The following is a 27312-nucleotide window of genomic DNA, read 5'->3' on the forward strand; positions in this document are numbered from 1 at the left end:
TGACATGAACTAGGAACGCATTAAACAAGTTGTTTTGACTTCAGTTTGTTGCAAGGACCAAATCGTGACAAGAAAATATTAACATATTCTGAGAAGAAAGAGAACAAAAACATGAAAATTTTTGCTCCAATATATGCACTTCCCTTGAGAAGAATTCTATTTACGTCCATTGATCGTTGTCTCTCCCAGACAACCGATGTCCTTTGCAATCAAGAGCCACGAACAGGAAAACAGTTCGATGCAGATTAATAATTCCCAGGAAACCACTAGTCATCGGTTCCGTAGTCCGCCTCATTGTTTTGTGAGGTTGTCAAGGAGTTAGAAGTGGAATTCTCAGAAGTAACAGCTCCATATTCATTGTCTGCACCTTCACCATGAAAGAACTGTGCAAGAGAAAGGGGATTGTAGGTGGAGCTGGCTCTCCTAAGTCCTTGTATTGCTCTCAGTGCAGCTAATGTGCTTCGATATACAAAATCAGCTCGAATGGGTGAAACCTCTGGGTTACGTTGTTGATGTGCCTCGTCTTGGTTTGGTTCGACCACCTCAGGTTCCAATGGGAATAGAAGCTCAAGATTCGCTTCACATTCATGCACCAGCCGTGTTAGTGGCTCAGTTGTGAAGAATGGCTGATGAAGAGCACGTTGAGTAAAAGGCAGTCTAAGCCAACCTCCTGTTCTCTTGTCATATTTCTTGAGAATTTTGACAAGTCCTGGAATCAGAGTGCTAATGATAAATATTTATTGCAATTGAGCTCTCTAGAACACTTTCAGACTAAGAAAAGAGTGACCCTCAAATAACCTGCAAAGTTGAGGGAGCTGTAGTTCTTAAGTAGAACCATCTCCCCATGGATAGTAACAAAGGCTTTACGAATCTCCAACATCTCCTCACTGAATTCTCTTTCAGATGAAAAAGCTCTGTTCCTGCTTGTCCTGATCCTCTCGATTCTTTCCTTGAGTTCCTAAAAGCAATCATGAGAAAAAATGGACTATCAGTTCAAATGTAGCTCTAATCATACACATTGATATACTCAAAACTTACAGAGAAAATGGACTATCAGTTCACATGCATCATGGAGATGATTAGACTCAAAACTTAATATACTCACAGAGAATACCCATATGGAGGAAGCATGGTCTAGTTAAGAACGAATTTATACATAGAAAGAGAGTCAAAAGCACAAAAAGTTGCATTAAGGACATTGATATTCCTTACTATTTCACTTTCATTCACAGGTAATAATATTACAAGAAGTTAAACATGAAGCGAAAATCAGAGAAGGAAATACAGAAATTAAACCTAGTTGTCAAGGAATTTGCCTTAACAAAACTAAAAGGCACGTATAGATCAAGTTAGTCATTCCTCGAAAATTTCCAGCCAAGATGAGAAAAGCCCTACGCTTTACTTTTCATTGTGGTAATCGAGAAGAATAAAAAGAGGTTTTGGAAGATCCTCAGATATAAAGTCCCATCTCGGTGATGCATGATCCTATATATTAACACTTCCATTGGATGTGTTATTCTCTAAGTCTGATGTCAGACAATCCAAGGAATGACAGTCAAAAAGGCTTTGGCAAAGCTGCTGATAAATAGTGGAAATATTTACTTATTCATACGGGAAATATATAGCACTTAAGCATGCTCAATTAAGAAAAAAATGTTTCCCTGCCAGTACTCAATTATTGCATATGCATTGGCAAATCCCTACCACTCCCCCTTTAACTATCACCACTTTCCTAAAGACCACCATTTTCCATTCCAGAATATTATTATAGTACATTATTCTCATATTGCTTTAACCTTTATTCAAACTGACCAGTGATATCAAGGAACTTAACAAGGCTTAAATCTCAGGAATTATTTTAATGATTTCAAATAGATCACAAAGAATGAGAAGAAAAAAAAATCCACAACACTCTTTCACTACTAAAAATATACCTCTTAAATCCTTGATAGAGGAGAGGCGTGGAGAAGGGATAAAGTGGAGAAGGGAAGGAAGATTTCTCTATATTGTTTATTTTGAAGAAAAGAAGAAAACATGAAAAAAAAAATGGAAAGCCCACTAACTTTGTCATATCTCTCATGTTTCAGCTAATTTTGTAATGAACTATTTGGTTTTTCCTCTCCTATTGGTTCTTCAGTTCCCTCTCTTGTAATCTTTCCTTCCGAACAAGGACTATAGTGATTTTCTGCCGCTTCAATTCCCTTTAGCCCACCGGAGAATCCAAGACCAAAGTTTTGTGCAAACAACATTACTACCATAAGTATAAACCAAATCTCTTGTGGTATGTCAATGAAAGGATAGCATTTGTAACGAGTTTTCTAAATCATTTGTAATGAGGTATGCCCATGAAAGGATACCAAGTGATACCAACACCCCATTTGTTATGAGGTATGCCCGTGAAAGGATACCAAATGATACCAACACCAGCAAATGAGGTATTTCTAGGTAGGAATACTGAGTAGAAAACCTTTCATTTTGCATTCCATATCACTACAAGAAAACCCTCAATTAATGACGGAATTAGTGACGGAATTAATTTTCATTGCTATTTTAGCGACGGAATTAGTTTTCGTCGCTAAAATAGCAATGGATATATTTTTTCCATTGCTATTTTAGCATATTTTTTCCTACTCTCCTTATTTCCACCACCATACTTTCCCAATTTCTTCTTCCCTCACAGGATTCTGATCTCCCCCTCCCTCACACAATCTCCGACCAATCTCCGATCCTCTCCCTCACGCGTGCGACCTTAGGTAAACTTCTCTCCTCTCTCCCATTTCCCCGATCAAACTTCTCTCTCGCTCCTCATGCGCGCCGCGGCCTCACAGTGAAGTCGCGAAGTCGCAAGGCCAAGGGCAATTTCGGCCACAACCTCACAGCTAGGTTGTCGCTCCTCGACCGCCTACGGCCTCACTACAAGGTTGTGCCTCAGCTACCTATGTCCTCACGACGAGGTCACGAGGCCGCAACCTCTCTTGCATTCTCACGGTGACGCCGCCAGGCCGTAGCCTCTCAGGAGCTAGAGCTTGGATCCCCATTCACCTTTGCACTCAAGAGCGTCAGGGGAGTGGGGGGAGGCGGCATATTTGTTCCCATGCCCACCTTGATCCCATGCTTACTAAGCATTTAAAAAAATTTTATTGGGGGAATTGCTTAGTCCATTGAATTATTTGCAACAGTTAATGAAAATCTTCCTTCTATATTGACTTTTAGGCATGATCATGGGGGGCGCTAGAGCGACCGTTTACTACAACCTAAGGTTTCGGCATCCCACATTGGATATGCCAATCGTCGATTGCATGAGAGATCCATATCTACTACTAAATTTTTAATTTAGTTAGAGAAATATGATTTTTTCTGGATTAGGTGAGATTTGAATCTTTCGTTAGCAAAGGAAATGGTAATGCTCTGTAGATGTGTTTAAGATCACAGACAGCAGTCAGATTTCTTTTTTTAAAACAATTAGTTTATTTTGCATAATTATTTTGTTATTTCTCTTGTAATATAACCTGTTGCTATTTTAGTTCCTAGCTAACTTGTTAATAATCAAGGAATGACTGATTCAATGATACTTCAGCAAGGTATGCTAGGAGTGTTTTTGGTTTCTAGCTAACTTGCCTTGTGAATATAACCTGTTGTTTTATATATATTTTTTTTTTCACAGGAAGTTCGTGTTAATATTCTTTCACCCATTGGTTCATTAATCAGAGACGCTTTGATTCTTTGTTGATTGATATTGTTGCTAGTCAGATATGTATATAAATACAATTTTTGTTACATTCTTTGCCGGACCTATATAGATGTTTATATTTTTCTAGTGTAGAGAAGTGTAGTATATAGTAATGTATCTTGATCACTTCAGATTTTACTTGGTGCACATAAAACTCTCAAATAGTGACGGAATTAGCAACGGAATTAATATTCCGTCTTCTTAATTTGCTTATACTTTTGCAGGTTGAGTAGATTAAACAACACTATGATACCGGTAAATTTTCGGAGATGCTTCTTTTGTTATTAATTGAATGCGATATTAAAATCTTATCTTCATGTGTGTGGTGATGGAAAAATATTCTCTCTTTCTCGAGACTAATTTGGACTGACCAACTCTGTCTAACTCTTCGTTTACTTGCATTATCCTGCATAAACATCACGTTGTATCAGTGTTGTTAGAGGTGCGAGGCGCACCGAGGCGCAAAAGGGCTCCTAGAGCCTGAGGCGCGAGGCGCGCCCGAGGCGAGGTTGATTACTAAAGTACTAAACAGCAAGAACAGTGTACCAGGCAGTACCAGACAGCAAGAACAGTGTACCAGACAGTAATAGAAAAATGAAAAAACAAAAAGAAAAACAGGATAAAAAATGAAAAAACATGGAAAAAAACAAATGAAAAACTGGACAGCAGCACTATCCAGAAAAAATGATAAAACATGATAAAAAAATACAGCAAAAAGCAAAAAACGGACAGCAAGCAAGATTACTAGCTGCACAAATAGCAAAAACGGGAAGAAGAAAACAAAATAAGGCAGCGGCGAGAACACGAAAGCAACTCAACGAGAAGAAAAAACAGAAAACGAAGAAGAAAAGAAGATACCAGAACACAGAAAAGAAAAGAAGAAGAAGAAACGAAGAAAAAGTGAAAACGAAGAAGAGAAAAAGAGAAGAAAAGAAATAACAGAAGAAGAAGAAGAAGAAGAAGATAACAGAAGAAAAACGAAAACGAAGAAGAGAGGAAGAATCAGTGAAGAACAGAAAAACGCAAAAAAAGAAGGAAACAACACATACCTGGGCGAGTGGCGACGGCGCGACTCAGCAACGGCGGCGGCGAACGGTTCAAGTTTCTTCTTCTTCCTCGTTCTTGCGTTCTTTTCTTCTTCTTCGTGCGTTTCCTTCTTGCGTTTTTTTCTTCTCCCCGTGCCCTAAATCGTGTTTTTTTGGTAAAGAATCTAGATATTGTTCACGATCGCGCTTGCGATCGCGGCCGGGATCGCGCCTCATCGCCTCATCGCGCCTCCGTTGAGGTGCGAAGCCGCGCCCAGGCGCTTAGGCGCGCGCCTGACGAACAACGCCCGCCTCGCGTGGGCAAAGGCTCTTTTCCCGGCGCCTTGTGCCCCTGACGCCTCAGGCGCGCCTCGGGCGCGCCTTTAACAACACAGCGTTGTATTAATAAAGTTATTTCTTCCTACTTTTGCAAATTATGCATTCTTTGTAATGAATCATAAATGCATAATAATTTCCATATTATTAGTATCACAGTTTAATTGATCGTGTGTTCTTAAGTTCAGGGGTCGTCTGAATTTTTCATCTATTTGAAGTACAAGCGTTAAAGGGAGGAGAATCAAAAATTGAGAGCTCGGGTCATAGTGATAGAGTATCAAGTCAAGGCGACGGTAGATTCATTGTGAATCCTTCTATTTTCCTCCACTTTTCAAGTTCGCATGTTGTGGATAAATATTTATATTTTTGGATAAAGTTGTTTTGTGATCTAAAGGTCATGGGTTCGAATCCTATAAACAACCTCTTGTAAAAAGCAGGGTACGACTACGTACAATGGATCCCATATGGCGAGAGCTTCATGCACCGAGCTGCTTTTTTTTTTTTTTTTTTTGGATAAATATTTGTATTTTGAAATTGATGATTTGGATATTTTTATTAAATAATAAATTATTTGGTGTTGATATTATATTGTAATTGTGTAGATTTGGTTGTAGTTAATTATATTATTTTGATTGTTGGGATAATATTATAATTTTGTATAGATTTTTGGACAAATATCATGGATTTAGCGACGGAATTTAATTCGGATTCTAATTCCGTCGCTAAATTAGTGACGAAAATAAATGTTCCATTGCTAAATGATATCAACAACCCAAAAAATTACGACTGAAAATTTCAATCACTAATCGGTGGCTAAGTTTATTTAGTGACCGAAATTTTGGTTGCTAATTGATGTTTTCCTTGTAGTGTATGGAGCCACATTGATTGATTTGCCAATCCCACAGCAAGCATTTTAGTCAAACTGGGTCAGCAGAAGAATCAAAAGTGGCAAAGCTTCTCTGCCCATTCTAGTTGTCAGATGCATAACCATCTTGCGCCAGGTATTAAATTTCAAACGCATGTTCCAGTTTGTTATATGGATTAGCTCATTAACGATACATCTCAATACCTGGTAATTGATGATCACTATATGATAATAGAGTTCACAGTAGAATAGCCATGCAATTATTTGTTCCTTTGGTACCACAACATCATTGATCCTTGCAAGAGACCTTCCTTCCTGCAATAAGAATGCTCTTACACCATAGCCACCATATGAGAATAGCTTTCTATGGCACCCTTCAAACCATTGTTGACAATATCAGTATTGCTTGTTCCAAAAATGAAAGTATTTGCTAGGTAGGATTGATCGGATTGGGCTCACTGAGAAAAAGATTTACAAGTTCACAAAAATGAAGAATAAAATAAAATAATTCAATGTATGTATATAACAAATACGGTTGAATATCTTGATTATTCAACCGTCCTTGTAGAACTCTGTCCACAACGAACTAGTCATAGTCGATTCCAAGTCCGGATAAAGGAGGAGGGTTGCGTTAGGTTGTTAGCTAGCATTAAAACTATGGCAAATGTTCAATGAATGGATTCATTAAACTATTGTGCTAATGCTACGTTGTTTCTTAGAAGGAACGCGTTATAGGATCCAACTACGTTGCTTCCCAAAGGAACACGCTCGGCAAGGACCACTACATCTCTAGAATTCGGGTGTAAAGCTAAATATGTAAGAGTTCCCGTTGCAAGGTCTGACTATAACGTATAGACAAGAACCGTTACATCTCCATGAGAACTTGAGTGTAGTGTTAAATAGGCAAGTGTTCTCACACCATAAGTTGGATAAGAACAAATATGATAGGAAAACTAATAATCTATTTGAATCATAGAACATAGGAAATCATCACTGATAAATCAATGGAGATAGTAGATGCAATAATTAGGAGAAGAATTAGTATTTTATATGTACAAGAGATAAAATGGATAGGTGAGAAGGCAAAGATGATAGAGAACTTAGGTTTTAAACTATGGCACATAGGAAAAAGTAAAGCAAGAAATGGAGTCGGTATTATTATAGATAGTTCGTTAAAGGACGAAGTTATTGTAGGAGTAGTTAGAAAATGTGATAGAATTATAGTCCCTAAATAATAATGGCAACAAAAACTATGAACATAATTAGCGTATATGCACCGCAAGTAGGATTAGATAAAACTACTAAATTAAAATTTTGAGACGACTTAAATGAAGTATTACAAAACATTTCGCCAAATGAAATGAGTTTAATAAGAGATGATCTAAATGGACATGCCGGAGTGAAAAATGAGAAATATGAGAGGGTACATGAGGATTATGAGTTTGGAATGAGAAATGAAGAAGGTTAAACTATATTAAATTTTGCAATAGCATATGACCTTATATTAACTAATATATTTTTTTTTTAAAAAAAAAAAAGAACACTTCGTCACGTTCAAAAGTAGAAATAATAAATTGCATATTGACTTTCTTATAGTTAGAAAGAAGGATAGAAAAATTTATAAAGATTGCAAAGTCATCCCTAGAGAAAATTCAACTACCAAACATAAGTTAGTAGTGTTGAATATACGCCTCAAGTATAGTATTAATAAAAAAAAATATATAGGACTCCTAAAATTAAATGGTGAAAGTTAAAAGATGGGAAGCAAATATATTTAAGGAGAAGGTAGGAGTACAAGTATTAGGTGAAATATATGGTGACTCTAATATGACATACGATAAGATGGTATCAAAGTTGAAAATAGTAGCTAAGAATGTACTTGGTGAGTCAAAAGGACATGCACCATTAAGTAAAAAATCTTAGGGGTAGAATGAGAAAGTACAAAAGAAAGTGAAGGAAAAAAGAACAATTTATAAGGAATTATATATGTGTAAGAAGTAGTGAAAGAAATAAAGAATAAAAATTTGGATAAAAAAAGGGGAAAGAAGTATTTATATAATAGCTAAAGTGAGAGAAAGGAAGACAAATAAAATATATAAAGATGAATGTAATAGGATACTAGTAAACGATGGAGAAATAAAAAAGCGATGGAAAAGGTATTTTCATTAACTTTTTAATAAATGTTTAAGTGACCAACTTAACTTAAGTAATTTAAGTAGGTCAAATGAGTACAGAAATTTAAATTTTTATCGTAGAATTTAAACTTTAGAAGTAGAACAAGTTTTAAATAAAATGCACAATGGAAAAGTCGTTGGACAAGATAATATTCCGATAGAGGTATGAAAATATTTAGGGAAACAAGGTATTAAATGGTTTACAAAATTATTTAATATGATATTGAAAATGAAAAAAAATTAGATCAATGAAGGATAAGTACACTAGTTTCCTTATATAAAAATAAGGGAGATATACAAAATTATGCAAACTATAGGGGCATTAAACTAATAAGTCATACCATGAAATTTTAAGAAAAAAGTAATAGGAAAAAGATTAAGGAGACTAACGGTGACCGAATCAATTTGGCTGCATGCTTAAAAGGTCGACAATAGAAATTATATATCTTAAAAAAAGGATAGTTCAGTGCACGAAGTTCCTGTTATGTGGAGTCCTAGGGAAGGATCCATTATACGTAATCTTACTTTATTTTTTACAAGAGGTTATTTCCAGGATTCGAACACGTGACCTTTTGGTCATAAAGCAATAACTTTACTGTTGCGCCAAGGCTCCCATTCACATGATATTCATTAACTTAGAAAAAACTTATGATTATATGAAGAATTCTAGAAAAGAGAGATGTTAACGTAACATATATTGAACTAATTAAGGATATGTACAAGGATGTAACAATCAGAGTAAAGATTTTAGGTGGAGTAACTGAAATATTTTCAATAAAAATAAGGTTACATCAAGGATTAGCTCTAAGTCCCTATCTTTTTATTCTAATTATGAACGAACTCACTACACGTATTCAAGATATAGTACCGTGGCGATGATCTTATTTTGATAGATAAAACACGTGAAAGATTAAATATTAAACTAGAATATTGGCGGAAAATACTATAAGAGAGATTTTAGGCTTAGTAGAATAAAGACAAAATATACAGAATTTATGTTTAGCAATATTAAACACAATGCATATACGGAGATAATGAGTTGTCCGAAGCCGAGAGCTTTAAATATTTAAGATCATTTTTACAAAACTATGAAAAAATTGAGAGAGATGTCTTAGATGATACAAGCAGATGATTAAAATGGAGGAGAGTATTGGTTGTTTTATATAACTGTAAAGTACCTCTAAAACTTAAAAGAAAGTTCTACAAAATCGCAGTTAGACCTCCTATGGAACTGAATGTTAAGGTGCATGTGTGCATATATGAGGATGGACAGAATAAGAAATGAGAGCATTGGAGAGAAAGTCGGAGTTACATCTATTGAGAAAAAACTTCAATAAGCACATTTAAGATGGTTAGGGCATGTACTTAGACTATCAATAAATGCTTCAGTTAGGCAATGTGAAACTATGACAAACACACATATCCAATGAGAAAGAGGAAGACCAAAAAAGACTTGGTTAGCAACAATAAAAACAAGATAAAATTTATTTAAGTATAAATAATGATACAGTAGGAGATAGAAGTTAATTGCATAAAAAAATCCATATAGCCGACTCCACCTAATGAGATAAGACTTGATTGTTATTGTATTCAACAATATTTGTAGACTTATTATCAGATTAGTGATTCTCATTAATCAAATAAGTAAATAGTGTTGGTCCCTTTGGAGGCCGATAAGAGGGGAGGGGTGAATTGTCCTGAAAAAATAAACCAACCCTTTTTCGGATTTTCAACAAAATAAAAGTACTTGTAATTAAAATAAAAAGACTAATAAAAAGCAAACAGACACAAGGAAGTTACTTGGTTTGCAATCAGGAGATTACTAATCCAAGGAAAATATGACGCACTATCTGATGTCTCCTTCGGGCGGAATAGCCTTTTACAGCGTTAACAGCACAGACAGAAAAGTAAAACACAGATAAATGGATTACAAGTGAATTGAATAAACTGTGCAGATCAGTGCTATATTTACAGCACTGTTCGGGGCGCCCCGAAGGGTCCGAGCGCCTTGGGGGGATAAACTTTATCTCCTAACGTTCGGATCGAGTCAAAACTCGATCTGGTAAAAAAGTCGAGTCTGGGCACCCGGAAGCATTCCGGGCGCCCAGACCAGGAAAGTCAACAGGGTTGACTTTTCTCGGTCCAGGGCCTCTGCTCCGGTTCAGCTTGTCTCGGTCTGAGTCTTTCGCTTCGGCTCCGCTAGCTTGGATGATCTCGGCTATCCGGAATAGGGCTCACCCGAACCCAAGTTCCGGCCTTCTCCTCGAGCAGCCTTCCTCCCCGATTTCTCGTCCCTCAAACATCGCGCACTTTCTTCTCGTCCACCGGTGTACTCTTCGGCGGCACCGCGTCCCTCGGACGCACCGAGCCTATCGGCTCTCTCCCCGTGCCGTCCTTCTCGCTAGCCGCGTCTTCCGCTCGACTTCCTGTGCTCCTAAGGTCCTGCACACTTAGACACAAGGGTTAAAACAAACAGGACCTAACTTAACTTGTTTGATCACATCAAAACACCTTGGGGTTCCAACAATCTCCCCCTTTTTGATGTGAGCAACCCAATTTAAGATAGGGTAAAACAAACATAAAGTAAAAACAATTAAGTTTGCAAATAAGTGCAAATATCATTTTTCAATAAAATTATACCTCCCCCTAGACTTAACATTCTTCTCCCCCTTTGATCATATAAAAAATTAGGGTTCCTTAACAAGTCTAAGGTCAACTTAAAATATTTTAAAAAAATTCTAAGTTAAAAGAAAATTTAATTTTCAAAGTTAAAAATAAATTGTGTGCAACGGAATAAGTAACTTAAAAAAAATTCTAAGTTTAAATTTCTAAGTTAGAAACATATTTTCAACAAAAAATAATTCTAAGTGAGAAAAAAATTTCTAAGGGAAATTTTTTTTTAAAAAATAAAATAAAATTGTTAAGTATTTAGAAGAGTTAAAAGAAATACTTTTAAATTAATAATAAAAAATTAAATATTTTTCAAAATAGATTGAGTAACCCTTTAAAGCATTTTTTTTTAAATTTAAAAAAAATTAATTTAATGTTTTTTCAGTTAGTTAATTAAACTCTTATTTCGATTCTTGGCTTCCAGACAGTGACGAGGCACTAGACATTCTTGGTTATTGGAACAACAACCACTTTCTTAGACAAAGCCGTATAAAGAAATTAAATGCTTAATTTTCTTGTTGAAAATGCTAAGTCTAATTTAAATTTTTAAATTAAACAAGTTTTTGGAACCCAATAGAGGTTCCTTGCTACAGGGTTAATCAAGTATTTTCTAGGCACATAGGCTTTTGATATTTTTCTGATTTGATTTTGGTGAAACCTATAGTACCAGTTTAATCCTCTATAATTTTTAAAAGTAGATATATTTGAACAGGTAGGCTTTTTCAAATTTCCTACTTCTTCTTTTAATTTATCATTTTCAAATTTTATTTTATTAAAATCTTCTATTAGACAAAATTTTGCTAAAATTCTTTTTATTTTTAAAATTTTATTTTTTAATTTGATATTTTTATTTTTTAATTTGTACATGGATTTTGTCATAGCCTTAATACCAAAATAAAACTGATCAGGAGGTAAGAGACATACCTCACTTACCATATCAGACTTGAAGTCTGACTCTCCCCCTGTTTCGCTGCATTCATTGATGTTGGGTTCCGATGTACTTTGCCCTTCATAGCTTGCCATCAGTGCTAGTCCGGCATATTCTTGTACTTCGGATTCAGATGATGAAGTATCGTCCCAAGTGGCTTTTAGAATCTTATGCTTCTTAGATATCTTGACTTTGTCCTTTAATTCTGGGCAATCTTCTTTAAAGTGTCCTTCCTTTTAACGCTGGTAGCAACGAACCCTTCTTCTATTTCTTGGATTTTTCTTATTCTGCATTTCTTTAAATTTATTAGATCAAAAGAATTTTTTTAAATTCCTTACCATAATACGCTTCTTGATATTCTTCTGAGTCTGCCTCGAGTTCATCCTTTTTGGTTGCGTTTAGCGCCATAATCTGGCTTGATTCCTTTGTTGCCCCTGCACATCTGGTTTCATGTAATTCAAGAGTCTTCTAAGGTACTTACCTCCAGGTCCTTTGAAATGTAGTAGGCGTTGATGATTGACGTCCATTCTGGAGTTTTGGGAAACGCGTTGAGTGCGTAGCGTATGGTGTCCCGGTTAGTTACTGTTTCACCGAGATTCTCGAGATCGGTAATTAATTCCTTTACTTTCGCATGTAGATCTACTACCTTCTCACCTTTTTCTAGATGGATGTTCGTCAGTTTGTTCCGAAGAATGTCTCTTCTTGCTAGTTTGGCTTCGGACGTGTCTTCGTGAAGCTCCAGGAATATTTCCCAGAGTTCTTTGGCCGACAAGTAGCTTCCGACGCGGTTGACTTCTTAAGGCGGCAGCACGCTCAGCAGGTGATACTCCGCTCGGTTGTTCGCTACGGAATCATTCTGCTCCTTCGTCCAGAGACTCTTTTTTTTCTTCTCCATTTTGACTAGTATGAGCTATAAAACCATATTTTATAATTAGACGAATTTCGAAATCGGTTTTCAGAAATACCTCCATACGACGCTTCCAATGTGCGAAGTCTCCCTCATATTTTGGTGGAACGATGCTGGGTCCGGCCATCTCGTTGCTTCGATCGACGGTTAGTCCTCCTGAAGCGTCCTCGCTCTGATACCACTTGTTGGTCCCTTTGGAGACCGGTAAGAAGGGAGGGGTGAATTGCCTTAAAAAAATAAACCAACCTTTTCTCGGATTTTCAACTAAATAAAAGCACTTGTAATTAAAATAAAGAGACTAATAAAAAGCAAACAGACACAAGGAAGTTACTTGGTTTGCAATCAGGAGATTGCTAATCCAAGGAAAATATGACGCACTATCTGACGTCTTCTTCGGGCGGAGTAGTCTCTTACAACGTTAACAGCACAGACAGAAAAGTAAAGCACAGAGAAATGGATTACAAGTGAATCGAATAAACTGTTCAGATTAGTGCTATATTTATAGCACAGTTCGAGGCGCCTCGAAGGGTCCGGGCGCCCTGGGAGGATAAACTTTATCCCCTAACGCTCGGATCGAGTCAAAACTCGATCTGGTCCAAAAGTCGGGTACGGGCACCCGGAATGGTTCCGAGCGCCCGGACCAGGAAAGTCAACAGGGTTGACTTTTCCCGGTCCGGGACCTCTGCTCCTGTTTAGCTCGTCTCGGTCTGGGTCTTTCGCTCCGGCTCCGCTAACTTGGGTGATCTCGGTCATCCGGAATAGGGCTCACCTGAACCCAAATTCCGGCCTTCTCCTCGAGCAGCCTTCCTCCCCGGTTTCTTGTCCCTCGAACGTCACACACGTTTTTCTCGTCCACCGGTGTACTCTTCCGCGGCACCGCGTCCCTCGGACGCACCGAGCCCGTCGGCTCTCTCCTCGTGCCGTCCTTCTCACTAGTCACGTCTTCCTCTCGACTTCTTGTGCTTCTAAGCTCCTGCACACTTAGACACAAGGGTTAAAACAAACATGACCTAACTTAACTTGTTTGATCACATCAAAACACCTTGGGGTTCCAACAAATAGTATGTACAATTATATCAAATTAATAAGGATAAAATTAAAAGGCCGCCCCAGATTTTACATATCATCAAAAGGGCATCCTTTTTTCAAAAAAAAAAATCAAATGGATGTCCCTCCCATGATTTTATCCCAAAATTACTCCTTTACCCAAATGGGTGTCCCTCCCATGTAGAAGCTACCAAGTAACTTCTACACGTTGTAAATCTCAAATCCTAAATTCACCTTAAACACATTGTAGCAACTACCAAGTAGTTTCTACACGTTATAACAACTACTAGGTATCTTCTACACAGTATAAATCCTAAATCATAAATTCTAAACTCACCCTAAACACGGTGTAGAAGCTATTGGATAGCTTCTACATATTATAGCAGCTACTTGGTAGCTTCTACATGTTATACATTTACCCGGTAGCTTCGACAACGCTGGATCAAAAGGTAATTTCGGGATAAAATTATGAAAGGAATGCATTTCAATTTATTTGGAAAAAGCAGGGTCAATGTTTCCCTTAATTTGGGGTGCCCTTTTGATTTTTGCCCAATTAATAAGTATATCAACATGATATGTATATTATGTGTCACATTAGTATATAACAACACTTGTATTCATATTGGTATCATATATTACTAAAAACAATTACATATATACGACAATTTACTAAAGGACGCACCTACCTTTCTAAATTGACCAAAAGACGTATCATACTTTGATAATTATCAAAGGGCGCACTAATTTATTTGGTCTTCATATTCTACCCCTCCTGCCAACCGCATGCAACCTCAACATCTCTCTCCCTCCACTTCCTTTATCTCTCTCCACTCGAGAGCTCCGACTCACTCATTTCAGATCCTATAGATTTCTAAGGTTGCAAGGAGTTCAAATATGTTATCCATTATTTATTTTGACTTTTCTAGAGGTGTTAAAGTGTTATCAAAATAAACAGACGAAATTTCACATTGGGCCTGATATGAGTTGGAATTTTAATCGATTTTGGTCGAAATTCACTAATTGACCTAGAGAGTTACAATTACACTCGTTTCAAGTTCTGTGGATTTCTGAGGTTACAAGAAGTCCATGTTGGAACCCCAAGCTTGTTTTGGTGTGATCAACAAATTAAGTTAGGTCCTGTGTTTCTAACCTTGTGTCTAAGTGTGCAGAAGCTTAGGATCACAGGTAGTCGAGTGGAAGATGCAGCTAGCGAGAAGGACGGCACGCGGTACGTCCGAGGGACGAGGCGCTGTGGAAGAGTACACCGGCAGACGAGAAGAAAGCGTGCGGTGGTTCCGAGGGACGAAACCGGAGCGGAAGACTGCTCGAGGAGCAAGAGACGCAGCTAGCGAAAAGGACGGCATGCGATTCGTCCGAGGGACGAAGACTGCGGATGAGTACGCCGGCAGACAAGAAGGAAACACGCGGAGATTTCGATGGACGAGAAGCCGGAACGGAAGCCCACTCGAGAAAACCGGAAGTTGGGTTCGGGTGAGCCCTTTTCCGGATGGTCGAGATCACCCAAGCGAGCGGAGCCGGAGCAGAAGGACACGAACCGAGGCAAGCTGAACCGGAGCAGAGGGCCCGAACCAAAAGTCAACTGGAGTTGACTTAGGGGTCCTGGCGCTTGGAACCACTCCGGGCGCCTGGAAGTCAAAATTTAACTGGATCGCCTTTTACGCGATCTAAACGTTGGGAGATAAAGTTTTATCCTCCCAGGACGCTCGGAACCCTTCCAGGCGCCCCGACCAAGGCTATAAATATAGCCTTGGTCCAGAAGCTTAAAACAACTCAGAAATTGTAATTCCAACACTTGTGCGCTCTCAGTTGTAGTTTAGCTTCTTTCTTTTGTGCTTCATCGTTGTACGAGGCTTCTCCGCCTGAAGGAGTTTCTTTAAGTACGATCATCTTCCTTGGATTAACAACCTCCCCGGTTGTAACCAAGTCAATCCCGGTGTTGCTCGTTTTTCTGATTTACTTTCTGCTTACTTTAATTTATAAGTGTCAGTTTAAGAGTTCGAGAAAGGTGTTTTTGTTTTTGTTTTACAGGGCTATTCAACCCCCCCTTCTAGCCGGCCGCAACGACCCTACAAAGTGGTATCAGAGCCAAGGCGCTTCAGGAGGACTAACCGCCGAACGAAACAACGAGATGGCCGGACCAAACATTCACCCGCCGAAATACGAAGGGGATTCAATTAGTTTTAACAATGAAACTTGGATTTGAAGCTCCAGAGGACAAGGAAATATATCAATGGACAAAAAAGGAGCAGGCTGACTACGTGGTGAACGACAAAGCCGAATACCATCTATTAAGCGTTCTTCCGCCACAAGAAGTCAATCGAATCGGCAACTACAACTCCGCGAAGGAACTTTGGGAGAAATTCCTCGAGCTGCACGAAGGAACTTCCGAAGTCAAGCTCGCCAGACGAGATTTGCTTTGCAATCAGCTCACCAGCCTGCGACTTGGAGAAGACGAGACAGTCGCGCATATGCACTCAAGAATCAAAGCGATCATCACCGGACTGTCGAAGCTCGGAGAAAAGGTAACCAAGATTCGCTAAGGTACGCGTTAAATTCGTTTCCGAGAAATTCAAAATGGGCATCACTAGTAGATGACTTTTACATTTCAAAAAATTTAGAAAAAATTTCATTAGAAGAATTTTTCTCGAATTTTGAAGTGCAGAAAAATCAAGATATGTAGGTTTGAAGGAGCCCAAGAACAACGTCACCCTCAAAGCTTCGAGAGACGAACCTGAGTCGGAGTCTTCTCTCGACGACGAGGAAATGGTAACATATTTAAACTCCTTGCAACCTCATAAATCCACATAATCTGAAATGGATGCAATCGGAGCTCTCTAGGTCCATCAGAATGTCAAAAATCCACAAAACCTGAAATGGATACAATCAGAGCTCTCTAGGTCAATCAAACTTTCTGATTGACATAGAGAGCTTTAATTATACTCATTTCAAGTCATGTTATAAAGAGTTCAAATATGTTATCCATTGTTTATTTCGACTTCTCCGGAGATGTTAAAATGTTATTGAAAAAATCGATCAAAATCCCACATTGGGTCTGACCACATTGGGCCTGATATGAGCTCATATCAAGCACACATTGTGCCTGATATGAACTCATATCAGACCTAACGTGGGATTTAAGCTAATTTCAATCAAAATTCATTAATTGACCTAGAGAGCTCCAATTACGCTCATTTCAGGTCTTATGAATTTCTGATATTTAAAGGAGTCCAAATATGTCCTCTATTGTTTATTTCGACTTCTCCAGTCCAACATGGGATTTCAACCGATTCTTTTAAAAATATTTTAACAGCTTCGAAAAAACCAAAGTAAACAATGGAGGACATATTTTGACTCCCTACAACTTCAGAAATCCACAGGACTTGAAATAGGTGCAATCGGAGCTCTCTAAATCAATTAATAGATTTCAACCAAAAACGGTTGAAATCTCATGCGCAATGTGGGATTTCAGTCGATTCTTTCAATAACATTTTAACACATCCGGATAATCCGAAATAAATAATTGATAACATATTTGAACTCCTTGCAACCTCAGAAATCCACAAGACTCAAAATGGATGCAATCAGAGCTTTCTAACTAAAATCCCACATTGGATCTGATATGAGTTCATATCAGGCCCAACTCATATCAGGCCCAACCAACGTGGAATTTCAACCAATTTCGATTGAAATCTATTAATTAACTTAGAGAACTCCGATTACACTCATTTCAGATCATGTGGAATTCTAATGTTGTAAGGAGTCTAAATATGTCCTCTATTATTTATTTTAGCTTCTTTAGTCCAACATAGAATTTCAGCTAATTCTTTCAATAACATTTTAACACTTTCAAAAAAGCCAAAATGAATAATGGAGATTATATTTAGACTCCTTGCAACCTCAGAAATCTACAAAATCTAAAATGGATGCAATCGGAGCTCTTTAGGTCAATTAGTGTATTTCGACCGAAATCAACTAAAATTCTACGTTGGGCCTAATATGAGTTTATATCAAGCACAACGTGGGTCTGATATGAACTTATATCAGGTCTAATGTGGGATTTCAGCCGATTCTTTCAATAACATTTTTACATATATTGAGAAGCTGAAATAAACAATGGATGATATATTTGAAATCCTTGTAATCTTAGAAATCCACAAGATTTGAAATAGATACAATAGGAGCTCTCAACCAGTGGGTTCGATCAAATCAATAGGTGAGAGAGAAGAGAAATTTGCTTTCCACGAGTGGAGGGAGGAAATGGAGAGAGAAAGAGGGAGATGTTGAGATTGCATGCAACCGACAAGAGGGGTAGAATGGGAAGACCAAACAAATTAGTGCGCCCTTTGGTAATTATAAAAATATGATACACCTTTTGATCGATTCAGAAAGTTGGATGTGTGCTGCATTATCGACATATGTATATTCCTATTTGTTTTATTATTACATTCATAAAACTATTATCAACAAAATCAATTAAAAATAACCAATATAAATAATCAAACAATACCATTAGTTATTAATAATATTTATTAATGATAGGATATAATTTAGTTTAAGATTAATAATAAATATAACATAAAATTCTAACATTTTTCTCAAAGCTAGCATCACTTTTGACCACCTAAATAACCTCTATATGCTAGATGTCTAAGTGAATATTGTCAAACAGGTGTCAACAACTTCCACAAAATAAACAACTATAACAACTATGAGCACAGAGTAGGAAATGAGACAATTAAAAAGATATTAATTTTCTATGTACAATATAATTGGTTTCTATTCGCTATTAACTTCATTTTCTCTTTATATATAATGGGTATTCCTATTCTGAATGTAATGCAATTGAAAATATCAATTCTTTTCATATGGTATCAAAGCATTAAACCTTCATTATCAATTCTATGCTTTTGCATTTATTCATCATGGCCGATTCTGCATTTCTGGATTGCATGGGCAGATTCAATAATATAGATATTGAGAAATTTCAAGGATTGTTGGGTTCTCTTGATAAACCGTTTGACTCAAGCTCTTTGACACTCAGGCAGATTGAATGATATAGATATTAAGACACTTCAAGAATTGTTGGGTTCTCTTGATAAATCGTCTAGCGCGTACTCTGACTTTCTCATGTATCTTCAAACCCCTTTTTGTATAAATACCTCTAACAATTTTTTTGATAAATCGTGGATAATAGACTCCGGTGCCACAAACCACATAACTCTCAATTCTCTAAATTTCCATATTTATAACCCCAACCCAAGTAACAGAAAAATTGCAATAGCCAATGGATCTTTAGCTATTGTTGCTGGTTTTAGAAATGTTCACCTTACCCCTAACCGTATCCTTAAACGTATCCTTAAAAATGTCCTCCATGTACCCAAATTATCTGCCAACCTTGTTTCCGTTCAAATTTAACTACGGTCATGTCATTTTTCCCCTTCTTATTTGTTTTCCAAGATCAAGATACGGGAAGGAGGATTGGACTTGCTAAGGAATATAATGGCCTTTACTACCTTGAATCCATTAAGAAGAATTGTCTTTGTCCTTTCATAGTTCTTTCAATAAAAATAATATTTGACTGTATCACAAACGTCTTGCTCATCCCTCTTTAAGAGTTTTAAAGGTTATGTTTCCTCATCTTTTTCAAGGATTGAATGTTTCTGAATTTAGTGTGATGTTTGCAAATTGGCAAAATATTCTTGTGTACCCTTCTCTATTAGCAATAAAAGAAGTTATACTCCCTTTCATTTAATTCATAGTGACATATGGGGTCCTAATATTCCAATGCTTCTAGAGTTCGATAGTTTGTCTCCTTAATTGATGATTACACTTGGGTTACATGGCTATTTCTCCCTAAACAAAAATTTGATGTCAACGTTATTATTCCTAATTCTCACTCAATGATTCAAAATCAATTTGGAGTGAAAATCAAAAGCTTTAAGACCAATAACGCTAAAGAATACTTCAACTAAACATTGTCCTCCTACTTCCAATCTCAAGAGATTATTCATGATTCGTCTTATATTCATACACCCTAATAGAATGGAATAGCATAAAAGAAAAATAGGCACTACTCGTGTCATTCTTTTCCATAATAATGTCCCTGAATCCTATTGGGGAAAGACTATCCTTAATGTCACATACATCATAAACAGACATCCCTCGTATGTCTTAGATAACAAGAGTCTCATACAACTCAATGATTTTTATCCTCATTTCTGAATCACAAATGGACTTACTCCTAGGATTTTTGAGTGCACTGCTTTTGTCCATATCCATGATCCACTACGAGATAAACTAGACCCTCATGCCATCAAATTTATCTTCTTTAGATATTCATCCACTCAAAAAGGGTATAAGTGTTACCACCCTTCATTTCAAAAGTTTTACATTTCGGCTGATATTACCTTCTTTGAACAAATCTCATTCTTCTCAAGTCCTATCCTCGAGGGGAGATTTAAGTGACAGAAGATAACATTTTTGAGTCATTTGAATCCATTAACACTCTTGATCTTCCTCCTACTCAAGTCCGTACCGAATCACCTTCTATTCCTATTTCATCTAGTGAGTCACTTCCATCTTCCTTTCTAAATAGTGTTTCTTGTGATACTCCAAGTATTCCTCAAGTGTATTCAAGGAGAAAGGCGGCTCCAGAAGTGATACAGGTCCAAGAACCTCAACCATGAACCTCTAACCCTAATACTAGGATCGTGATAAGATCTAACCCACCTTTACAACATACTGAATCATTCCCATTGTTGTTAGAAAAGGTACTAGAGAATGCACCAAACACCCCTCTCTATCCCCTATCTTACTAACATCTATCACTAACCCACAAAAAATTCATTGTGAGTCTAAATACTATGACTATTCCCAATACTATTTCCGATGTCAAAAAGGGGGAGGGAGGCATGACATGATGGAGGAAATAGATGCATTAGAAAAGAATAAGACATGGAAGATTATTGAGGAGCTAAAGGGGAAGAACATTGTTGAATGTAAGTGGATTTTTACACTAAAATACTAAGTAGATGGATCTCTTGAGAGATATAAAGCTAGTTTGGTGACCAAAGGATATATTCAGACTTATAGGATAGTTATCAGGAGACCTTTGCTCCAATTGAAAAAATAAATACCGTCAAAGTTCTACTATCTTTGGCTGCATATTTCAACTTGTAACTCCTATAGTATGATGTGAAAATGCATTTCTCCATGGATGAAAAAAATTTATATGAACCTTCCACCAAGATTTGTAGGGGATACTGGTAATAGAATATGTAAATTGAGGAAGACTCTTTATGGTCTAAAACAATCTCCTAAGACATGGTTTGGAAGATTTGCAAATGTCATGAAGAAGTCTAGGTATAACCAAAGTCAAGGGGGCTCATACTCTCTTCATTAAGCACTCAACTATAGGGACAGTGACGACTCTTCTAGTCTATGTTATCATTGTAACTGAAAATAATGAAAAGGAAAAACATAATCTAAAATAGAAATTGATAGAGTTTGAAATAAAGGAACTAGGCAAATTGAAATACTTCCTTGGTATTGAGGTAGCATACTCTACCAAAGGAATTTTTATTTCTCAGGTGAATTAGGTGACTGATCTATTAGCTGAAACAGGGAAGATTCAATGGATCCAAATCACAAGATAAGAGGAGCTATGGAAGAACCAATTGTGCACAAAAGGATGTAATATGAAGTTGGTTGGTAGGCTCATATAGCTTGTTCACACTTATCCAGACATAGCATATATTGTGAGTATAATCAGCCAATTCATGCATGATCCAAGAGAATCTCATCTTCAAGGCACTTACTAATGTACATAGATTATATATGTTTTAATACATTATTTGACGCACATTCACTTGTATTTCTTGAGCATGATTTACGTTATAGCACTGTGTTTTATCATTTTATCAGTTTTTTGCATATTTTTATTGACAAGACACGATTTGGAACGAGAATGGAGCAAAAACAAACATTGAAACAGCTTTCAAGAAAAAGCAACAAAGAACCCCTTGGCATGACCGTGTTCTTCAAGCTAACATGGTCGTGTCTCCAAAAGACACGTGCCTTCCAAGAGCCAGCCACAGCTTGCCCAAATAAACGGCACGGCCGTGTCTCGCTCCGTGATCATTGATCGCTTTCGTTGAGCAATCACTAGGATTTTAGAAAAACTTTACAAATTGTAGAATTACAATTGCAGAACTTAATTACAGTAATTTAAAATTATACCGACAACGTGGAATTCTGAAAGTAGAGCTTTCGGTCGTCGGAGCAGTGTTACGGCTTTGTTGGATCGTCTTTAGAGCATCTACTTGTTGTCTCCTTTTATGGGATGTTGAAGGCACTTTCAACCCCATGCCTCCAACTGTGAAACTTATCCCCGCAGCTTCAGTCTCGATAACTTCCACTTTTTGTGAAGTTTATCTCTTCGAAGGCGCTTGACAGCCCCGGAAGCGTCTTGAACACTGTTCATCCGAGCATTTTATGTGCTTTTTACTCCCTGCAAGATACATTAGTCCAAAATACCAAACATATCCTGCAAAACAAAATTAGCACAATAAAATGTAAATAATAAATTATTTGGCAATATCCAGACTGTCTGGTTCTAACTTTCGGATTTCCTGAAAATCCTAGGTCGAACCGACGCCTATTATTCCCTCAACGGGGAATGCGTCCTCACCTACTCCTTCAGAAGAAATTACCTTTTGTCAGATCGGTCCTCCAGACCGTCTGGACTTTTACTCAGTGTCCGAGATGTAAGGACTTCATGCTGAATGTCCAATCTCGACCCGTCCAGTCTTCCACCTAGTGTCCGCGATCGCAAGATTTTCACCTAAAGTCCTCGACTCTAGGATTTCGCCCAACATCCTTAACCCGCCAAGACTTTGCCCAGTTCCCCGGACTACGCCTTCGTTGCCTAACCGCAACTAAAGCTTTCCACCTGCCTAGAATCCACTAGGACTTTTGCTTAAGACAACTTAGGACTTTCCTGGAAGCTCAGTCACACTTGTTAAACAACAAGATAACTTAACTTTAAACCCTTTGCCATTATCAAAACACAGTGTTCTCTGCACCAACAATCTCCTCCTTTTTTATTATGGCAATCTGGTTCAAAAGCTAAGTAAAAGCATATAGCAGTTCAAAGAAAAAACTTAGCAATTTTCAGAGTAAAGCAATTTTAGCTCCCCTTAATTTATCACTCTCACTCGATTTTTGGTCATTCTCTCCCACTTTGCCATATAGCAAAAACAATTTAGGGAGAAAAAGTACTTTAGCTTTTAAAATACTTTGAAAAATACTGTCTTTTAAAAAATACTTTGGAGCAAAACACTTCTTTGTCAAATAGTAGAAGCTTTGCTTTGTAAGACTTTGAAAAGGAGAGTTTTTTAAAAAAAAATTAAAGTAGAGAATTTAACATAACTAAAAACTCTGAAAAAACTTTTGAACAATACTTAAGTTTTTATAAGGAACTGGGCTAAAAAAATAGTTTTTCAAACTTAGTTTTTCAAAAATTAACCGCTTTTAATTCAAAAATAATGGATCAATTTAGAAATTTTCTTTAAAAATTTCTAAGTTATTTGACTTTTAAAAGTATTTTAAACATGATTTTAGAGATAAATTAGACCTTTACAAAGTTAAAAATATTTTCCTCTTCTATAAGTCGAATTGGCCGAGTTTTATTTAAAGTGTGATTATTCATGCAATATTAATTGGTATCATAGCTAAATTCCTAATTCAAGACTCGGTAGAAATTTTCTAGTCATTTGAAACTTGTGTTTCTTCGACACAATCTCAATATTGCTTAAAACTTTCACTTAATAGATGCGCCTAATGAGAATCTTTTGTCGCATCTACCCATCTCTAAATTGCTCAATATTTGCTCTCCACATAATCTTCTCTCACCCATCGCCTACGCTATTCACACTAGCGCACCACATATTTACATACCCCCATCGAGTTTACCAGCCTCTACTATCTCTCAATTGCTTTATCAATCTTTTCTCCACCAAGTAATCTACAAGACTTTATTGCAGTGAGATTGCCATGCCCTAGCTATCATCGTCAACATGCTTCCACTCTTGCTACTTCAACCACTAGCACCCTAGAGCTTTGTTGGCTCTATCCTCTATGCAGTTGCATTGCCTACGATAAAGCCGTGTCACCTCCTTTACAAGAGTAACTTCAAATTGTTATTTGATCTCGTATGTCTCTTCGCCACTAGCCTTCATTCCTTAGACCAAGTTTGATGCTCCTGCATCATTCCTGAAGAGATTAAGTCAAAGTCGCTAGAAGAAGAAGATCCATATTCTCTCAAGATATTCATTAGAGATTTCTATGGAAAAAATACAAAACAACAGTTGTCTATAGGTGAAAAGAAATTTTAAGTGGTGGGTAGTCTAATTCACCACAAGAGTTGTTAAAAAATTGCAAAATGTAGGTTAGTACTTCAAGATTATTTAGGGTTCCATACAAGTTGTGCGGAGTTTGAAATTCACCAACATTATTTGAATAAAGATAGAAAATACAACCAATTCTTACTAGATAAAAAGAGCTTTCGAAGAAGAATGTGTTAACAAAGATTGACATGAGAAATAAAGAAAAGATAAATATGGACTAGTTTCTCCCTTATTGGAGAGACCACCCAAGAAAAGGTACTACAGAATGCATGCTCAATCAACTTAAGAAGTCCATTATAACTTATCCTTAGAAATGACAACCAAAGAAAATGATTGACATATTGCCTAGAGTCAACTTCCCCAAGGAGAATGACTTAGCTCAAAAATTATAGATCAATTTAGAATTTTTCTTTGAAACTTTAGAATTTAAAAATTATACAAGTTCTTTGATTTTTTTAAGAATTTCTGGAAAGTTTGTAGATAACTAAGTCTTGACTTGAGTCTCAAAAAGGATTGAGATGTCTTAATAATATTTTTCCTCTTTGGTAAGTAGAGTTGCTTTAGTTTTTCACTTCAATTTTTCATACCATAACACTTACCTATAAACCATCCCCATTTATTTTCCACTATTTTTCTTTCTTCACTAGTAAGCAATGTGTAAAGGTGGTCATAAGGAGGGATGGAGAGAGGTAGAAAAAATGGACAAAATGAAGAATAAGAAAGTGGAGAGGCAGTAGATAGAAAGATATTTCCCTGTTATGTGGGGCTTGTATCAGAATTATGTAAAGGCTGCTATTTTACCTTCCCAGCAAACAGAAAGAACTGAACACTCAACTTGCAATCCTGAGAACACTCCAAATTCTAACTTACACACAAGCCCACCCCCCTTTGCCGTCATATCATCATTTCTTGCCATATAATTTCAATATACCTAAGAGCTCAAAGTTTTGCCTTTTTATTATTTTTTGTTATCTCCATTATTTTCCAAAGTGAGATGCGGATCATATCTGGTTCAGCTATCGTTTATTTTACTTAACATAATGTAAGAAAAAATTTCTCGGTGAAACGGAATGTATAGAGGTTTTTATAGTTAAAGACAACGACGTTTACAAAAAGACGATGGAGTTGTGATTAGCATCACCTGCAAACGGATCACGAAATCCTCCTCTTTATCGACATAGAAATCATTAAACTTCTCCAGCTCCTCGTCCAGGATGCGGACGAACCACGCTTCCAGGACGACCAACGGTGGAGCGGCAGCAGCAGGATTAAGCGGTTCGTCCTGCATTTCTGGCAGCGGCGGTGGCTGGGGGAGGTGCTTGATAAGTTTCTTGAGGGTCTTGTAGGCGAGGAACTTGTCCCTCCACTCTGGCAACGTCTCGTCGAGGTGGTTCCTGAAATCCTTGCCAAATTTCATGCCTTGGAGATCGCCCAAGGACTAGTCGATTTCGGGAGGATCGCTGGTGGAGGAGGGGGAGGAATCGAGGGTTCTAAAAAGAGGGGAAGAGAGAGAATAACGCCGATGGAATGGTAGATGAGAGCGAGGCAGAGAGGGAAAGACTTAGCGGAAGAGGGACGTTGGGATGTCCACCCGGGTCGCCGTCGCCGTGAGCGGGAGAGAGAGAAGCGGCAGAGTATATTCCTCTTGCTTTAGCTCCGTCCTTATCCTCTTATGTAACGGTGGGTTCCAATCCGATGTTCTTTCAATCCAATTCTATACACACGAAAATGGACTCGCTGGCACGCGAACCTGTTAGATTAATTTTTCTTGTACGGGGTCCACGGAGAAAATCAAAAATAGGGGCAGAGATTTCTAATTTATTCGAAATAGAGACGATTTCGGAAATTTTTTTCGATCATAGAACCGGTAGTATTCATATTATTATCAATATTATTATTAATATTTTAAAAATTAATAATAATAATAATAGAAAATATAAATTAAAGAAAACTTATGCTAACATTATTATTTATTTTACTTATAATGAATCAAGACATTTATCTTCTACCTGTCCAAATAAGAAAAACTTATATACTAAAAAAGCTAAATTAGCCACCTACACAAATTTAGATTTAGTAGAAATTCAATCAGACGTCTCAGACATATCTTCCATCTACTCGATTATTTCCGTAGATGACATGGAAGAAATTCCCCCCTCTTCAGACTATAATCTAGTAAATTCCTACAACCTCCATATTATACAGACTTTGACTACAAATCAATAAACCTAGAACAAGAATTATGGGATGACTTTCCTCTTATAGATACAAATTTAATGTTTACACAACTAACTACAAATTTAAGCGACTCTAATTGTACACATGATTGAAAATTAAAAACAAGAACATATAATATACCTTGCTATTGGTGTAGTTATTATCCAGCCATTGATAAAAAAGGTACCTGTATAAACTGTAAAAAACAGGTTTGTAATATTTGTCTTCAGAACTATTTTAATGTTCTAATCCCAATAACACAACCCACTAAAAGCAGTACTAGAAATATTCTTTTAGAAACAAGAGTATCAACATTAGAAACCAGAATAAACCAACTAAAAACTCATGTGGATATAATAACAAACTAAATAGAAGAACTGACATCACAGGAGTTGCCACCACCTAACAAGGGTAAAATTTTACAAATAACAGATTCACCAAATATTGATATGGTTTTTATAAAAACCCCTAGTATTTGTAATACAAATAAAACTCTTGATGTTAGGGTAAAATGCTTAGTAAATATACATGGTCATGAATTTACATTACAAGCCTTCTTAGATAGTGGAGCCACTATCTACTATAGATGAGGCTACACTTCTGTCTATTTTACCTAAAAATTTGATCAAAACTTCATCATAACCTTTAATTAGTACATAATTTGATGGCTAGCAACTTACTAGTACCCAATTTGTCACAAACATACATATAAAATTTTATAATAACTATGGTACTTATAGTGCTCCCCAAACTCTCTCCAAAATGGGTTAAACCATTACTACATCAGAATATCCACCTTATCATGGGACTAAATTTTCTCATATCACCAGACAGGGCCTTTTTACTTACAAAAGATTATGCTCTATTCTTCTCTAATCCAATAATTGTACCTATTGTGTCAAATTACCCCTCTGTAGTTAAGTCTTTAACAGCTTCATCACAGACAACAGAACCCGAACCCAGTCTAAGGACACTACTTGACAGTG

At 36.9% G+C, this 27312-nt stretch overlaps 1 protein-coding gene across 2 annotated transcripts; it reads right to left on the minus strand.

Annotated features, from left to right (window-relative positions):
• Nucleotides 1-25794, minus strand: LOC122027765 (SPX domain-containing protein 4-like). Of its 2 annotated transcripts, XM_042586772.1 has the most exons (4): nt 25251-25794; nt 6161-6271; nt 799-958; nt 1-709 (listed from the first exon to the last, which is right to left on the minus strand). In XM_042586772.1, the coding sequence occupies exons 1-4, from the start codon at nt 25524-25526 to the stop codon at nt 267-269; spliced, it is 990 nt and encodes a 329-aa protein (XP_042442706.1). In that variant the 5' UTR covers nt 25527-25794; the 3' UTR covers nt 1-266. The 2 variants fall into 2 exon arrangements, with proteins under 2 accessions (XP_042442706.1, XP_042442707.1); XM_042586773.1 differs by lacking the exon at nt 6161-6271 and having other exon boundaries at nt 25251-25791.
• Between the last annotated feature and the right edge of the window lie 1518 nt (nt 25795-27312).

The sequence above is a fragment of the Zingiber officinale genome, chromosome 10A, assembly GCF_018446385.1.
Source record: "Zingiber officinale cultivar Zhangliang chromosome 10A, Zo_v1.1, whole genome shotgun sequence".
Classification (NCBI taxonomy): domain Eukaryota; kingdom Viridiplantae; phylum Streptophyta; class Magnoliopsida; order Zingiberales; family Zingiberaceae; genus Zingiber; species Zingiber officinale.

What these genes read in the sequence shown, in the direction of transcription:
- LOC122027765 (XM_042586772.1), bottom strand. Translation starts at nt 25,526, where the DNA reads ATGAAATTTGGCAAGGATTTCAGGAACCACCTCGACGAGACGTTGCCA. An exon ending in ATTTCGTGATCCGTTTGCAG is followed by an intron (nt 6,272 to 25,250) that starts GTGATGCTAATC and finishes TTCTTATTGCAG; the next exon opens with GAAGGAAGGTCTCTTGCAAG. An exon ending in TAGTGATCATCAATTACCAG is followed by an intron (nt 959 to 6,160) that starts GTATTGAGATGT and finishes GATTGCTTTTAG; the next exon opens with GAACTCAAGGAAAGAATCGA.